The 17,245-nt window shown below is 42.8% G+C and overlaps 1 protein-coding gene across 4 annotated transcripts in view; it reads left to right on the top strand.

Annotated features, from left to right (window-relative positions):
- Window positions 1–631: 631 nt before the first annotated feature.
- LOC109905574 (huntingtin-interacting protein 1-like) overlaps window positions 632–17,245 on the top strand; it is a 51,175-nt gene continuing 34,561 nt past the window's right edge. The window contains exon 1 of one of the 4 annotated variants that reach the window (XM_020503018.2): window positions 632–937. In XM_020503018.2, coding sequence (XP_020358607.1) covers window positions 818–937 — 120 coding nt within the window. In that variant the 5' untranslated portion in view covers window positions 632–817. Of the gene's footprint in view, window positions 938–6,740; window positions 7,365–17,245 lie in introns of those variants that run through there. The other 3 variants (XM_020503017.2, XM_031790633.1, XM_020503019.2) reach the window with 3 other exon arrangements.

The raw sequence follows: 17,245 nt of genomic DNA, 5'->3' as shown, positions 1-17,245 counted from the left end.
TAAGAATTTGTTTTTAACTGACTTGCCTAGTTAAATAAAGGTTAAAACATAATAGCACAGATACAAAAATTAGTTATATGTATCTCTATGTTCTGGGCAACTCTATGGTTCATCAGTGTCAAAACAGTGCAACACCTTCGCAGAAAAACTGACTTAGACTGCATAGGGAGAAAGGGTAACAACATGAGAGCATGGGGATGATTAAAAAAAATCTGTTTAGTACAACCAGCAACACCACTGTACATCAGGTTTAACGCTGCGTTCATAATCAAGTGCGGAGTGGGAATTTATCCACTTGAATGGCCTTCCAAATGGTAATTACTAGTGGGAAACTCTAATATCATCATGAGCTCCCATTTCTCGCACAAACTGACAACCGACCACCTACTAAGAAAATTATCTTGATAACAGCATTTTGGCAGTTAAATGCAAAACACTGCATTATTTAAAAAAAATAAAAACAATTTATATATTTTCTGAACACTATCATTTGTTTACAAGCATGATAGCTGTACTTTTAGTTTATGGTCTACACAGCTTGTTGGGCATAAGCAAATCTGCGTTTGTCAACAAATTCAAAGCACATGAACGCACCAACTGTTATTGACCACTTCCCAACTAGTAAAATCCCACCCTCTATTTGGTTACGAACCCAGATTAAAAACATGACATCGCCTACAGAGGGAGACGCAGTGGCCAGGCGAAATGATCTCCTGAATTGGTCGACTGCATGGACTATTATTGTCAATTTTCATTAATAATTTGACGATGACTTTGTAGAAATATTATTTTTCAGTGGAAATTCTAAAGAGACACAATGGACCGAGTGAAGAGTTCCATGCAGCAAGTACCGAACCCAATTCCCAAAGCGCTGATTCGTCGGACCGGTGGTGCCAACAGTTTCGAACTTGAAAAGGAGAACTTTGAACGCGGTCAGGTAAAACACTTGTTTAGTGGTAATTCGGGATTTCGTTTACAGAATTAGAAGGGACTAAGAAATGTGAAGACATTATAATAGTTCTGCTATAGCTTCGAGTTCGAACCGTCCGTTGCGTTGAAATTGGCAATGATCCTTTCAGCGTGAGAACGTGCAGACATGTCATGATTCAACTGATTGGTGCTGCCTCGCACGTTCGAATTTCAATGTAATTTTTTATGAACATTGCTCATGACCCATGCGCGCCAATTTGACCTAAATCGGCGAGTGTTTACAGGAATGCATTGTTTACGATGTTTGTAGTACAATGCAGTACTACAGTACCACCACACAACAGCAAGCCAACATCATCCCTCCTTATTCTTAGCAGGGGGTAACATATCTAATGAGTTTTTGATGGCTATGCCTCAAATAGCCTAGCACCCGAGCAGACAGAAAATATGCCATCACATAAAATTGACAATGCAAAGATTATAGAGACATGACATCAGTGTTGGGTTTTCAGTGCAAGATCAAAATCTGTTGAAATGGGTTAGTCCTATAAGCACAAATATAGTCCTTTTGAGGAATTCTGCCTGATAAGAACAGGTCTGATTTACCATATCTCAGGAGAGGTGACGCCCACAACTGTGGCGAGAGCGGCTAAATTATGTGTGTCTGTCTGGACTATTCAGAGAGGTACGCAAAAATGCTGTGTGTGTCTGCCTGGACTATCTATAAATACCACTACCATGTATCGAACTGCAGTAAAAGCCTATTAGTGACTCCTGGACACAGCACTAGAACAATTGACCTGGGATATTGTGATGGGTTCTGGAAAGTGCAATCAGCCTACATACTGGGTGGGGTGTGTGAGAGAGAGCTGGGTGGGACTATCATTTTTGCTTTGATACAGGGAAATAAATTGTGGGAAAGGAAGGAAGAAATGGTGGAATTGAGCAGCACTGTTTGTTGATGCGGTTTAAAGGGGAAATGCGCAGTTCTAACAAAGTGTTTGTAAAAACAAACTGAGGGATGGGGCTGGAGAATTCATAGAACTATGGATGCAAGGACTGATCATCCATGATATCAAATGTTTTAGTTTTAATCATATTTTGAGGCTATATAGTGTTTGTTTACAAACATTGGAGTGAAACAAGGTTATTCTAGGTTTTGATGGGGTAGGACAGTTGAATTAAGCTCATGGGGCATTTCTAAGTTATATTCTTCTAGAATCAATGGGTACATATTGTCATTTATAAATCCAAAAATGGATGTAGCAACTGCAGATTGCCCCTTTTTTTTATGGTTTGAATGTTATATGAATTATCCATCCCATGTAGCTGACAGGCTGTTACTCAAGAGCTGAAGTCCAGAAAAAACGCATGCAAGCAAGCTACTGAGCTGTGTGGACAAGACACTTCCTGCTTGGCGGTCTCTTCCCAGACCAGTCAAAAAAAGTAGGCCAGGTGAATCAAGCTTCTAAATGACCATGCTCTGCCGGATTATACATTTTTCAGCGGCGGCTGCAACCTGCTTTTCCCATCTTCTACTACAACCACTGCTAAATGAATCAGTAAGCTTTTGAGCACTCATTTACGGGACTGAAGATTGATCCAGAGAGCAGAGGTTTGCTGTCTCTTGTAGTCACAGTGTGCTGTAACTGTGGCATAGACAAGTTTAGGCTTTCACCTAAAATCAATCACACCACATTCCTCTCAAAATTGCTCAAATTGGATATGATTCCTAATCTGGTTATGGCAGTTGTTTTTGGTTATGGTAGATTTTTGTCAGCAGTCGTAAAGCTGTTCTGTGCCGCAGGGAGGAATCAGTGAAATCTTGTTTGTGCTTTAATACAGGGATCATCCCGAGTTAATCTGATCTGTTTTAGCTCGGATCTGCCTGAATCTGCTGGCTTTCACCACTGTCCCAAAACCACCAGTTTGGCTCTGCTCTAAGACCTCTTTCCAGCTCCTCTGTTCAGGCACAAGCACTCTAATACAATCTAGCCTGGTCCCAGATCTGTTTGTGCGGTTACACAAATGACCGTAGGAGTTGGAAACATGCAGTCTTTTTATGGTGTATAGAAATGCATTGACACAGAACAAGTCTCTGGAGTAGACTGATAGTGGTACGGGTGAAGTTATGGGTCCCAGGGCTACTATCTCGGCGAGGCTTAAAGCCTGAGAGTCGGGTAAACAACAAGGGTTTGTTCAGACTGAGTCCTCGCTCCATCATTTTGTCTGCAGAGTTATAAAAATACCTCACCCAGGGCCAGGTAACACATACAGCATACATATAAGGACAAGTTTAGAGACCTGAAATTAGTAATGCTCTCTCTGTTTGTGGATGGAATTAATCTATGGTGTGCTTGTTTATGAAGGCCCCTCTCTGGAGTCACAGTTGTGCTGCTACGTAAGAGTTTCTCATCGGTCATGAAACATAATGGCACAGTTGTTGAAAAATGAGCTCAGTGACCATCTTGAGAAAATATTTTAGTCGTTTCAGCAGTCCACCTCCATTTGAAAACCGTACCACTTTAACTAACCATTTAACTTCCAGGGGAGAGCTGCTATCCACCTCTTTCTCATCTGGAAAGACAGGCCTGACTTTGTCTTGAAACAATAAAAGAGTCTTGGTTTAATTAGTTTCTATTTATTCCTGAAATAGGCTGGTAGGCCTAGACTACATGTTGATGTTTTTCCATCCATCTTCCCTGGAATGCACCATGGTGATGAACACCACTGTTGTGGTCAGAAACCATAGCTAAGTACTGCCTGCTACAATGACAGAGTGTCTGTCTGGATAGTCGTCTGAAATGAGAGAAACATGGCTGCGTCTGTGGGAAGGCTACTTCCGTTCAGCCCGGCACCCCACTTTAGAACCTCTCATGGGCCTCCCAGACTGGGCTTTCTATTGTGGGATACATCATGAGATCGACTCCACCACACAGCAGTGTGGCTTACATAATTAAGGCCTTACATTTAGACCCAGATCGTTCCTGCCTGTCTGCTGCATCCCACAGCTCTACAAGGCAGGCTGCCTCTGGATATTCACTATGGGTCGTTCCATGTCATTTCAGCAAGCCATAACACCCGCCATCTTAATTAAATGGTTTCTGTTAGAAACAAATAAGATTAGCATTCCTGCAATATTATTTGGTTGAAATATAATATATAATTAGATCTCTGAGAAATTAAGCTAATTGATTGCACCCAAATTGGCCATTTTAATTTATAGCATTCATATAATATTCAATGAAGAATCCAAAGAAATTGTCAAAAGCCGCCTTTAAAGTAAGAGTAATCACCTGGAACAGCACCATCTAGTGGCCAGAACCTGGTAATATCAGGATGTAGGCTGGGACATAAACCTAACAACTTCAATGACTTTCAACTGAACAGTGGAAAAAACCACCAAATTCACTGGGAATGAAGAAACAATATTCTGAGCTGCAGTTCCATACTGCTTGTCAGACATGGAAAACGGATGCTATATACTTGTTATTGGGGTGGGGTGTCCGTGGGTGACAATTTCTTTGGATTCCTCATGTCTTACTCATTGTTAGAAAACCGTTTAGTCCAAATCGGTACTATGTTAGGTACTATATTTATTGAATATTATATGAACCCAATAAATTTAATTTGCCAATTTTGGTGCAATCAATTAGCTTAATTTCAAAATGATGCTTAATTGAATAAATGAAACTAAATGATGTTGCAGGAATGATAATCTTATGTTTCTAACAGAAACAATTTCAAAACAATCTGAGATGGTGGGTGTTAAAATTCTCTGCTTTTTGAGAGTAAGAGTCATTCTGACACTTTTGGACAATGTTAACAGTTTAGTTCTTAGATCATGTACCTTGGTTTGACTTTGCCCCCTTTAGTGGGGCACTGTGGTGCCCTGGCAGCTGTGGAATGTCCCTTGGGCATGAGCAGCACAGCAGGGTGGACTCTCTAATCTCTCTGTCTGTTACAAATACTCTTGGTCTTCCTTTTTCTCTCCCTGCCTTTGTAAGTTACACCCACCCTGTGCTTGTACCCTGTCATTATAACCAGAGAGAGGTGGTTACATACACACACGCACAGGGAGAGCGAAAGCGGCCCGGGCCCAGTAAAACCACAGAGGCAGCAAAAACAGCAGGCACTGGGCTGTGGCCTCATTGCACCGGCTGTAAATTTAAAAAGTCCTGGACATGAGTGGCAGGTCAGCCATTGGAACAAAGTGCCGAGATGAGATCACAATGGCATTAACTCTGGCATTTAATTTGGAGTAGATTAGATATTTTACAAGTTAAAAAAAGTTAATTGGACATTGGATGCTTTGGTTACATCATCACAAGGACCTACATTTGTATTATTGAGTTCATTATTACAATAATACTTGTGATTTTTAGATCTAATTTCTATCGGACTTGATAATATTATTGAGTAAAACTAGTATTGCTTAGTGGATACTGTTCTCACACACAGTAGCTATATGCCCTGAGTCTGGCCAACTGGCTAGAAGGGCCTACTCCGCAATGAAATGCCAGCGTGACCTACCAGTAAGTTGATTTTTGGTCTGGAACTTTTTTGTCTCAGCTATGTTCAAGGCCATTATATGAACTTTGCCCGTGTAACAGTATAACTTTAGACCGTCCCCTCGCCCATACCCGGGCGCGAACCAGGGACACTCTGCACATATCAACAACAGTCACCCACGAAGCATCGTTACTCATCGCTCCACAAAAGCCACGGCCCTTGCAGACCAAGGGGAACCACTACTTTGAGGTCTCAGAGCAAGTGACGTCATGATTGAAACGCTATTTAGCGCGCACCACCGCTAACTATTTCACATCCGTTACACCCACATAATTGAGACAGAGGGGACTTTCACCCTTGAAACTTGGTGTGTGTGCGTGTGTTCTCGGCACCACCATCAAAAAGGCGGAATCAATGTATGTGGACTCAGATGAAAAGAGAAACTCAAGTTTTGTAAACAATCAATATTATATAACTGACTACAATGTAAACATGATACTCAAAGGCCTAGAGTAGTGTATGTGAGAATTGCAGCCTCTCCACAAAGCAGTGCTCGGTGGGTCCACCCACACAGTACCAGGAAGTGAAGAGTGTGGTGAAGAGCAGGCTTTGTCTGAAGAGTGACTGTTTGTGTGGAGCGGCCAGTCTGCCAGCAGGAGAATGGGTTAAATATTGATTACCGTGGACTATGCTCCTCAGTTGGCCCTAGTAGTTATAATAATAATAGTAACTTTATTTTTTCATGTGCTTTTCATGCATGATGTGCAAACAATTCCGAAAAAATATTTGGTGTTCGGTACCACATTGCTGAGGTTATTACTAAAGAATTATATGCTTGGGCTAATATTGACTTGTTTGTGCTTTTTCTATAATTTAAGGAGCCTACTCGTTTGAATAGCTATCTGAAATTATCTGAGCTGTTCGATTTCTTTTGTGAAGGTTCCAGACAGTGCAATCATTTCATGATTCTGATATAAAGTAACCAGCGGGGGGCACTATTTACCTAAAATTACCCAGTCGGCTAACGTTCATAGCCACATTGCCTCAGCATAGCTGAAGACTGAAAACGGCTCCTTTTTGCAGTAGAGTCACAGCATATCTTTGATATTGACAGTGACTTACTTTAATAATGCTACTGTAGGGTACACTTTTCGTAAAGCACATCATATTTCAATATGGCCCATAGACATACATCAGAGAGTAATGTTATGGCCACATGTAAAGCAGTCACCCAATCACTGATGATTTGTTATACTGGTGATGGAAAGTTATATTGTTTACCATCATGATTATTTGCAGTGTTTCCGAGCCGCGCTGCTCTGGTGTCTCGCCTTCTCATAAATTATTTGATAGTTCGTTTTTTTGATTCGGGATTGTATAATTTGTTACGTGGTGAGGAACGAGGTTAGTTTGGGCGGGGGTTTGTGCCATCCCCGGTTTACACCTATTGTGTCAGTGAGAGCACGCTGTTGTTAACACAAAAACCCCGGACATATATTAAATACTCGATGCTTAGACACTGTCATTTCGTTTTAAATACTGCAATCTAAAATGGTATGAAACATGCGGAAAATGCAGAGGTGCAGCACACCGTACACTTTCCCGTGTGTAGACTGTCGTTTTATAGACCGTTCGGTTCCTCTTCTCGACAGTCGGATGCTGTGTCTGGGAGCCCCCACCGTCAACTGAGCACGTAAGGCCGGGGAGAGTAGAATGGACACGGAAGGAGAGAATTTGATACCAAATCGGGACACATGTTGAGTTAACGGGCCCACTCCACCACCCTTTCCCTCATAAGCGTTTCTAGATTTCTCCTTTCCCAGTTGTAGACTATTGTGTCGGAAGTTTTGCCAGCGACCCGCTTCGTCTTTGATCTCACAGCCACCCTGCATTTTTCTGAGACTATGGATCTTAGTAAAATGGTAGGTTTCCAGATATCGATTTTGTTTTTTTCCATTTAGCATTATTGCGTTAAAGGCGCAACAGATATGCATGTTTATGGTGAGAGCGAACTAATTTGTTACCAGGATAGTTTCTTTAGGAAATGTAAGATACTGCATATGTTCATGTTCGCTCTAAATTCGTTGTTGATCATTAAACTATATCGAGGTGGTGTTTTTTTAAGTTGGCCGTGTAGGATATGGTTTGTTAAAGGATAGTCCAGACTCCAGTCAGATGCATGTTTTTAGTGTATGCTATAACTAGTATATTGGGCTATAGTTTGCTAACGAATTTCCATGGACTGATCGGACGTTTCCCCATTTTTTTTCTTCACAGTAGCCCGTTCTCTATAGTCATTAGATAACGTAAGCACGCGTACGTTTTTCACGGTGACTAGAATGTCAACGAGCTATCTGACTGTAGTGTTGTTTTCTTGGACGATAGCGATGTCAGACATACATTTATGGTAGCCCAGCTACTTTGCAATGTGTGTCATGGTCGGCTAAATACGTTCTAGACGGCTACTGGACACAGCAGCTTATCTAGTAATAGGTTGGATTGCACAATCATTAACATAAACACATTTAAAAAAAATACGAATCGCCAGGGACATAAGATACAGCGGTACGAATCATACATGATTAGTCCGGACTAATACTCACTCTTATTGATACAAAACCATCACATTTTTATTACAGCATGAGTGTTATTGCAAATATCATGTGTTATAGTGATAGAGGCTATGCATGCTGTTGTGAATAATTGATCATGAATGGCCTTCAACAGCTGGTGGAGAACATTGATTAGTCATTTGTGAATAGGGGAATCCCCACTTGAGAAATCCCCTCAGGGTCAGTTCAACACTGGCAGGACTTGATGTGAGTTCCGGAGCAGGTGTACTAGCAGGGCCAAAGCACCAAAACTGCCCTTTCAGTGCCAACACAGTGTAGGCTGCTACTCTGGCTCTGTATAGAGGAGTGGGGGAAGGGGGCCGATACGAAAAGCATCTCCAGGGGATTTGTGCTCCTTCCTGAAAGCTCATTGGCATGGAGGTAGCTGTTGAGGACACACAAGTTTGTTTGTGACAGACACTGGTTGTGATGGGGAAAAAGCTCCTCAGTTGTTCTTGGAAGCAACACCGGTTGCTCAAAGTCATGTTATATGTTATTGGAGCGCTGTTCACTCCTCTGGATCAAACAGACGAAGTCTCAAGGCTGCTCTCCGAGATGAATTCCTCTCTCTCTCTCTCAGCCAGAGGAAGATGAAGGCCTGCCTGCCACCTGCCTGTCAGTGTTCTCTTAGGTCAGATGCCTCTGCTTTGGTGATTTATGTCATGACCTGAGAGACAACGGTATGAAAACATCAACACTCTTGGCACATGCAAGAATCAAAAACGGATATCAGATCATTCTCAGAGGGCCCAGAGAACAGCCTTGTCGTTTACATCTTGGGTATAGGTTCTACTATTGTTGTTAAGGTGAACTAAAGCCTAGTCTCGTAAGACTGTATTACATTTCTACAGTGTCATAGCATCTTTATCAAGGTTCATTAGTGTGAATGTGTGTAGAGAAACCACAAATGAATTCAGCTGCAGATGTGCTTGCCCTTTTACAGTGTTTTTATGACGTCAGCACTTCTTCAGTAAGTTAGTTACACTAACTAGTTACACAAAGCAGATAGGAGGCCTTCCTCACGGGACGTTGCACAAAACTGTCTCCACAAAGGAGTCTTGTATGTAAACGTAGCATGGGGTTTAGGTTTTATTATGCTAGCCATGGCCTTTGGACCCAGGGTCCACACTCTGGCCAGTATTTCTCTTCAACCACCTGCTGTTCTGTTTTCCAGCCCAAGCCCCCCAGGAACAAAAGCCTGCTGTCGGTGAGGTCATAGACTTTGACTAGCTCAATGCTGGAGGTTTTGAAGTGATAATGGAGTCTTAATAGACATGAGACAATGAGAAGTAGATGGACATTACAGTAGCATATACCTATTCAGTGGAAAAATATTTAGGCCTACCAGTTTGATTCTGGACAGCTTTATATTCACAGTATTTTGTCATACTTTGGTCATGAGTAAGGTGTTGCGTTTTTTTCTGAGCACATAACCTGACCAGGGAAAAACTCTTGACTTAAACGGGGAGGGACTACCTAAACTTGTCCAAGAAGAACACATTTTCTTTGTGAAACATTTTGCTATGCCAATGCTGCCCTAATGAACACAACCCTGGTCTAATCCATGTTGCCTCTCTGTTCACATAGACAGGAAGAGTGGCCATGCTGGAGGGATTGTCTTGTGTTTCCTTTCCCCACCATGCCAGGCTTTTAGAGGTGTAGAGTGAATTTTCCATGGGAGCGGATATCGACGTCAGAGATATGAGCACATTTGTAAAACAGAGGGCCCTTTTTAGTGTGCTGACGTTTTAAAAGGGGCGGAGTTCAAACCTGTAGAAATAGTATAACCTAAACCCACTCACTTTTACGCTCTATGGCTTTTGCAGCTTGTTGCTTTTGAGGGACATTAGTAATACAGTTGAAGTTGGAAGTTTACATACACCTTAGTCAAATACATTTAATCTCAGTTTTTCACAATTCCTGACATTTTAATCCTAGTAACAAAATTGCCTGTCTTAGGTGAGTTAGGAACACCACTTTATTTTAAGGAATGTGAACTGTCAGACTAATAGAGGAGAGTGGTTTACATTCACTCAATTAGTATTTGGTAGATTTGCCTTAAATAATTTAAACTTGGGTCAAACGTTTCAGTTAGCCTTCCACAAGCTTCCCACAATAAGTTGGGTGAATTTTGGCCCATTCCTCCTGACAGAGCTGGTGTAAATGAGTCAGGTTTGTAGTCCTCCTTGCTCGCACATGCTTTTTCAGTTCTGCCCACAAAATGTCTATAGGATTGAGGTCAGGGCTTTGTGATGGCCACTCCAATACCTTGATTTGTTGTCCGTAAGCCATTTTTCCACAACTTTGGAAGTATGCTTGTGTAACAGTATAACTTTAGACCGTCCCCTCGCACATACCCGGGCGTGAACCAGGGACCCTCTGTTGTTGATGTGTGCAGTCACCCACGAAGCATCGTTACCCATCGCTCCACAAAAGCCGCGGCCCTTGCAGAGCAAGGGGAACCACTACTTCAAGGTCTCAGAGCAAGTGACGTCACCGATTGAAACGCTATTTAGCGCGCACTGCTAACTAAGCTAGCCGTTTCACATCCGTTACACTTGGGGTCATTGTCCATTTGGAAGACCCATTTGCAACCAAGCTTTAACTTCCTGACTGATATCTTGATGTTGCTTCAATATATCCACATAATTTTCATACCTCATGATGCCATCTATTTTGTGAAGTGCACCAGCCTATCCTGCAGCAAAGCACCCCCACAACATGATGCTGCCACCCTCGTGCTTCAAGGTTGGGATGGTGTTCTTCGGCTTGCAAGCCTCCCCCTTTTTCCTCCAAACATAACGATGGTCATTATGGCCAAACAGTTCTATTTTTGTTTCATCAGACCAGAGGATATTTCTCTAAAAAGTACTATCTTTGTCCCTATGTGCAGCTGCAAACTGTTGTCTGGCTTTTTTATGCCGGTTTTGGAGCAGTGGCTTCTTCCTTGCTGAGGGGCCTTTCAGGTTATGTTAATATAGGACTCGTTTTACAGTGAATATAGGTACTTTTGTACCTGTTTCTTCCAGCATCTTCACAAGGTCCTTTGCTGCTGTTCTGGGATTATTTGCACTTTGCACCAAAGTACGTTCATCTCTAGGAGACAGAACGCGTCTCCTTCCTTCCTCCTTGTATGACGGCTGTGTGGTCCCATGGTGTTTATACTTGCGTACTATTGTTTGTACAGATGAACGTGGTACCTTCAGGCGTTTGGAAATTGCTCTCAAGAATGAACCAAACTTGTGGAGGTCTGCAAAAAAAAATAATCTGAGGTCTTGGCTGATTTCATTTGATTTTCCCATGATGTCAAGCAGAGGTGCACTGAGTTTGTAAGTAGGCCTTGAAATACATCCACAGGTACACCTCTAATGGCTAATAGACATCATTTAAGTCAATCAGAAGCTTCTAAAGCCATGACATCATTTACTGGAATTTTTCAAGCTGTTTAAAGGCACAGTCAATTGAGTGTATGTAAACTTCTTACCCACTGGAATTGTGATACAGTGAATTAGAAGTGAAATAATCTGTCTGTAAACAATTGTTGGAAAAATTACTTGTCATGGACAAAGTAGATGTCCTAACCGACTTGCCAAAATTATAGTTTGTTAACAAGAAATTTGTGGAGTGGTTGAAAAACGAGTTTTAATGACTCCAACCTAAGTGTATGTAAACTTCCGACTTCAACTATATGTAGGTTTTCACATTTGCTTCCTAAAAATGTGTATTTTTAAAGTGCATAGTTGGATGACTGTTTTCACACAGTCTGTGTAGTATGACGTAATGTGAAGTGAGTAACTTTTCAGGAAGTGGCAAGTAGTATTTTTAGTTCAAAATATCCATTTAAAGCTATCGTTGTCAACAGGAGAGCATTATTAGTGTCAACAGCCACAAATGTGTGTCTCTGTCTGTCTTTGGGTAGGGGGGGAAAATTGACCTTTTGGGGCCACTTGGAAGAGGCTGGCGAAGGAAACATTATAAGAGGGGAGCTGGAACTGGAGCTGTGAGGTCTGTTTGGGTTGGCACCGGGCACTAGGCCTGAGGTGGAGGAAGAAGGGAGGAGCTGGGTGCATTTTTCGGCAGAAAGGATATGGGCAGGAAAAAGTGTGCCAAGACAGGAAGCCTGAATGAGCCCCCCCCCCCCCCCCCGTCTCTCTACCACACCCCAGACCTACTGACCCTCTCCTCAACACAGCACCTCCGTGTACAGACGGCGATCCATGTTTCCTGTTTTCATTCTCTGCTGCTTACCCTTTCCTCTTGAGGTGGTGGGCAAGTCTTGGCAGTACCAGCGCAGCAGCCCGCCATGCACCTCCTGTCCACGGTGCCTGACTCTCCTCATACAGTGCATTCAAAAAGTATTCAGCCCCCTTCTATTATTCCATATTTTGTTATGTTACAGCTTTATTCTGAAATTGACAGGACTGTGTCGAGGCACAAATATCAAAATATTTCTGCAGCATTGAAGGTCCCCAAGAACAGAGTGGCCTCCATCATTCTTAAATGGAAGAAGTTTGGAACCACCAATACTTTTCCTAGAGCTGGCCGCCCCCCAAACTGAGCAATCGGGGGAGAAGGGCCTTGGTGACGGAGGTGACCAAGAACATGTTGGTCACTCTGACAGAGCTCCAGAGTTCCTCTGTGGATATGGGAAAGCCTTCCAGAAGAACAACCATCTCTGCAGCACTCCACCAATCAGGCCTTTATGGTAGAGTCTCCAGACGAAAGCCACTCCTCATTTAAAAGGCACATAACAGCCTGTTTGGAGTTTGCCAAAAGGCACCTAAAAGACTCTTAGACCATGAGAAAAAAGATTCTCCGGTCTGATGAAATCAAGATTGACGCTTGGTATTCAGGCCAAAGAGTTCAATGTGGAGGAGACCTGGCACCATTCCTACGGTGAAGCATGGTGGTAGCAGCATCATGCTGTGGGGATGTTTTTCAGCAGCAGGGACTGGGAGACTAGTCAGGATCGAGTGAAAGATGAACGGAACAAAGTACAGAGAGATCCTTGATGAAAACCTGCTCCAGAGCACTCAGGATCTCAGACTGGGGCGAAGGTTCACCTTCCAACAGGACAACGACCTTAAGCACACAACCAAGACAACACAGGAGTGGCTTTGGGATAAGTCTCTGAATGACCTTGAGTGGCCCAGCAGGTCCCGGACATGAACCCAACCAAACATCTCTGGGGAGACCTGAAGATATCTGTGTGGTGATGTTCCCCATCCAACCTGACAGCGCTTGAGAGGATCTGCAGAGAAGAATGGGAGAAACTCCCCAAATACAGTTGTGCCAAGCTTGTAGTGTCATACCCAAGAAGACTCAAGCTTGTAATCGCTGCCAAAGGTGCTTCAACAAAGTACTGAGTAAAGGGTCTGAACTTTGTTATACATTTGCAAAAAAAATGAAACCTGTTTTTAATTTGTCATTATGGGGTATTGTGTGTAGATTGATGGGAAATAAACAATTTCATCAATTTTAGAATAAGGCTGTAACATAACAATGTGGAAAAAGTCAAGGAGTCTGAATTACTTTCCGAATGCACGGTTTAAGATAACACGAACTCTCCCCTTGTTTCCCCCACCGGTCCCACCCCATAATCGGTGAGTTCATCGTACTGTTCGATCATATGAACGTCACAAGGTTGGCTGTGAAAAAGCGGTGAGATCCTGATCTAAAAACATATATTTTTAAAAATGTGTTTTTACTCATTATTTTCTCCAGAAAAAGGAATGCAAGGAATCTAGGAAGAGATGTGGCCAGATAAAAGCACTATTGTGAGAACAGGGAATAGTGTGTGCTGCTTGGCCCCTGCTTGTGTTTTGGTGTGGTTTCAGCACTGCGTGAACAGCAGAGCATCTAGAACACTATCACCGCCGGAAAATCACTCTTCTTCCATGTAGCTTCTTCCATAGGACGGCGCACGATTGGCCCAGCGTTCACCGGATTAGGGTTTGGCCGGGGGTAGGCCGTCATTGTAAATAAAAATGTGTTCTTAACTGACTTGCCTAGTTAAATATAAATTCTAATGTAATGATGGCATCTCCCAAAACTCGTCTTATTTATTTAGACTATTATTTTGATTAGACTGATTGTGTTAATTGATTGATTCAATTGATCATAATTGTTGTTGCACAGGAGTAGAGGGTGCCATCTCTAAATACAGATGTTTTTGGACCATCATTAAGTTTATTCTGCTCTTCCACAAGTTTCCTAGAGCAGTGATAAAAAATAATGCGCTGTTGTCATAATCATGTAGTGTCCTAGTACCGATATGTCTGCAGGAGAAATTCCCCATTGTGCCATGGGATGGGCCATTAGTCATGTTCATGTGAAGCATTCAAAGCCATTATTCAAATGTTTTCCTTGGACAAATAATTCCTCAATGTGAGATCGCTACATTATTAAATGGGCTGTTTTGAAGGCACCGGCTGGGTCCAGCGCAGTACTAGACAACACAGGCTCATGCTGAATCCCAATCCACCCCTAAGGCCTGGGCACTCCTGTAGATCTCAAAGGAGGTTTAAACAGTATGGTCATTCCTTCACCTTGCCTTCTGATAGGCTGGGTGGAGTTTAAACCATATTGCTCACCCTTATCCTTTAAGATCAAAGAATGCGTAGGCCGTTAACATTTGTTTCTTGACAGTGCCTCTGCCACACAGCCAGGCGACGGGAGAGGCCTCCAGAGGTCTCTGTGCACGACGTAGGTGTGCCCAGTCCAGACTAGTCTGTCTGTGAGGCAAGCCTCATCCTCTGTCTAATCTCCCCCAACACACTTACCACCAGGCTGTTTCTCACTTCCTAATTTAATTTGATTTTAGTCATCATCTCACTTCATCGGCTGCCCATACTGAGATGAGTTAATAGGCCTGTCGATGCCAGCGAGCCGCTCCAACTTCCAGTCTCATTGGCTTGCCAGGAGTCCTGGGCAGCTGACGCTCTCTTTCAGATGGATGACAAAGTCGCGCTGTGGACTAATTGGGTCGTTCCTGTGTGGGAACTGCTTGCACAAGTGCTGGGAGCCTTTCACCATTCCTTTTTTTTTCAGAAACTTTTTATTTATTTTTATTTTTAGGGGAAAAATTGGTGTGGGGTTTTGAGTGAAATGTAAGGGTAGATACGAGTGCTATTTTACACTGAACAAAAATATAAATGCAGCATGTAAAGTGTTGGTCCCCTGTTTCATGAGCTGAAAATAAAGATCCCAGAAATGTTCCATATGTACAAATTTGTTTACATCCCTGTTAGTGAGCATTTCTCCTTTGCCAAGATAATCCATCCACCTGACAGGTGTGGCATATCAAGAAGCTGATTAAACAGCATGATCATTATACAGGTGAACCTTGTGCTGGAGACAAAAGGTCACTCTAAAATGTGCAGTTTTGTCACACAACACAATTGGCATGTTGACTGCAGGAATGTCCTCCAGAGTTGTTGCCAGAGAATTTAATGTTAATTTCTCTTCCATAAGCTGCCTCCAACAGTACGTTCAACCGGCCTCTCAACCTCCGACTACGTGTATGGCGTTGTGTGGGCGAGCGGTTTGCTGATGTAAACGTTATGAACAGAGCGCCCCATGGTGGCGGTGGGATTATGGTATGGGCAGGTATAAGTTACGAACACAATTGCGTTTTATCGATGGCAATTTGAATGCACAAAGATACCGTGGCAATATCCTGAGGTCCATTGTCGTGCCATTCATCTGCCGCCATCACCTCATGTTTCAGCATGATAATGCACAGCCCCATGTCACAAGGATCTGTATACACTTCCTGGAAGATGAAAATGTCCCAGTTCTTCCATGGTCTGATGTGCTCTGGATTGACGTGTACGACAGCGTGTTCCCGCCAATATCCAGCAACTTCGCACAGCCATTGAAAACGAATGGGACAACATTCCACAGGCCACAATCAACAGCCTGATTAACTCTATGCTAAGGAGATGTTGCTCTGCATAAGGCACACCAGATACTGACTGGTTTTCTGATCCACGCCATATCTATATATCTGTGACCAACAGATGCATATCTGTATTCCCAGTCAGGGGGAAAACCATAGATTAGGGCTCTTTATTTATTTCAATTGACTGATTTCCTTATATGAACTGTAACTCAGTGAAATTGTTGTTTTATATTTTTGTTCAGTATAGAAGATGCTGTAGACTGTATTTGCAGTATTTATATCCAAGTGGAATCTAGATATGAGATATTGTCCTTTGTCCAGTCTCCTCCTAAGAGGTTTTCAATAAGTGTCTCATCCATCCTGCAGTGGATTCTCACAGACAAACAATGGTGACACTTGAAAAGGTCAAACATTAGCTTGCCTGTGGTCAGATCGTCAGTAAACACAGAGGAAACCGCAGGAGACTTTGGTCAGATATATATGGCTCTGTGTGGACATGACACACACACACACACATCTCTTGGCTTGTGCTTGATTATGTAACAACAGGAGTTCTACCAGTAGCACCAGTGTCCATATCAACCCTGCATGTATGTTTTATTGATTGAAGGCATGGCTAGTAGATTTGAGCATGGTTTGTGGTTCGTCCTCTGCAGGCCTACAAGCTAAGCACAGAGACACGGCTGGAGTGGAATTTAAACCAGGGAGCAGTGTGTGTTGAGAGCTGTTGGCCAGCTCTGCATTCTTCTCTCCTTCCTCTTCAGAAGGCACAGCTGTGACTTAATGAATCGATCTTGTCAATACAACGCCCATCTTTGTCACCTTGAGCTGGGATATGCCATTCGTAATGAGGCCGAGAGAAAAAGACACAGAAACGTAGGCTATTTTGTCTGCTCTCGTCATGACTGTTGCGCCCCTTGTTTGTGTAATATGTATATGCAGATTGTTTCTATAATCAAAACTGTGTGTGTGTAATATATACACACACACAGTTTTGATCATTGTTTCTGTAATCTACATGTCCAAATGAACAAGGTGTCCAAAAAAATCACACAACAGACATTTTTGGGGTTTGACTTGTGACTTGCTCATCATACGCTTCTGGTGTGTACTTTACTCCAACCAAGCATGACTGTGTAGTGTACTACACCTAGGCTATTCCTCTGACTTCCATGGTCAACAAGTTCTTCCTTCATGTGAAACCAACACACTTCCTGCGCTCCCAGTGAACCACCAGGGAAGTGGACCTGTGATGATTTATCACCCTCTGCTTCCCCTCCCAGAGAGG

The sequence above is a fragment of the Oncorhynchus kisutch genome, linkage group LG15, assembly GCF_002021735.2.
Source record: "Oncorhynchus kisutch isolate 150728-3 linkage group LG15, Okis_V2, whole genome shotgun sequence".
Lineage (NCBI taxonomy): Eukaryota > Metazoa > Chordata > Actinopteri > Salmoniformes > Salmonidae > Oncorhynchus > Oncorhynchus kisutch.
The sequence above is the reverse complement of the archived record's forward strand: the minus strand, read 5'-3'. Positions and strand labels throughout refer to the sequence as shown.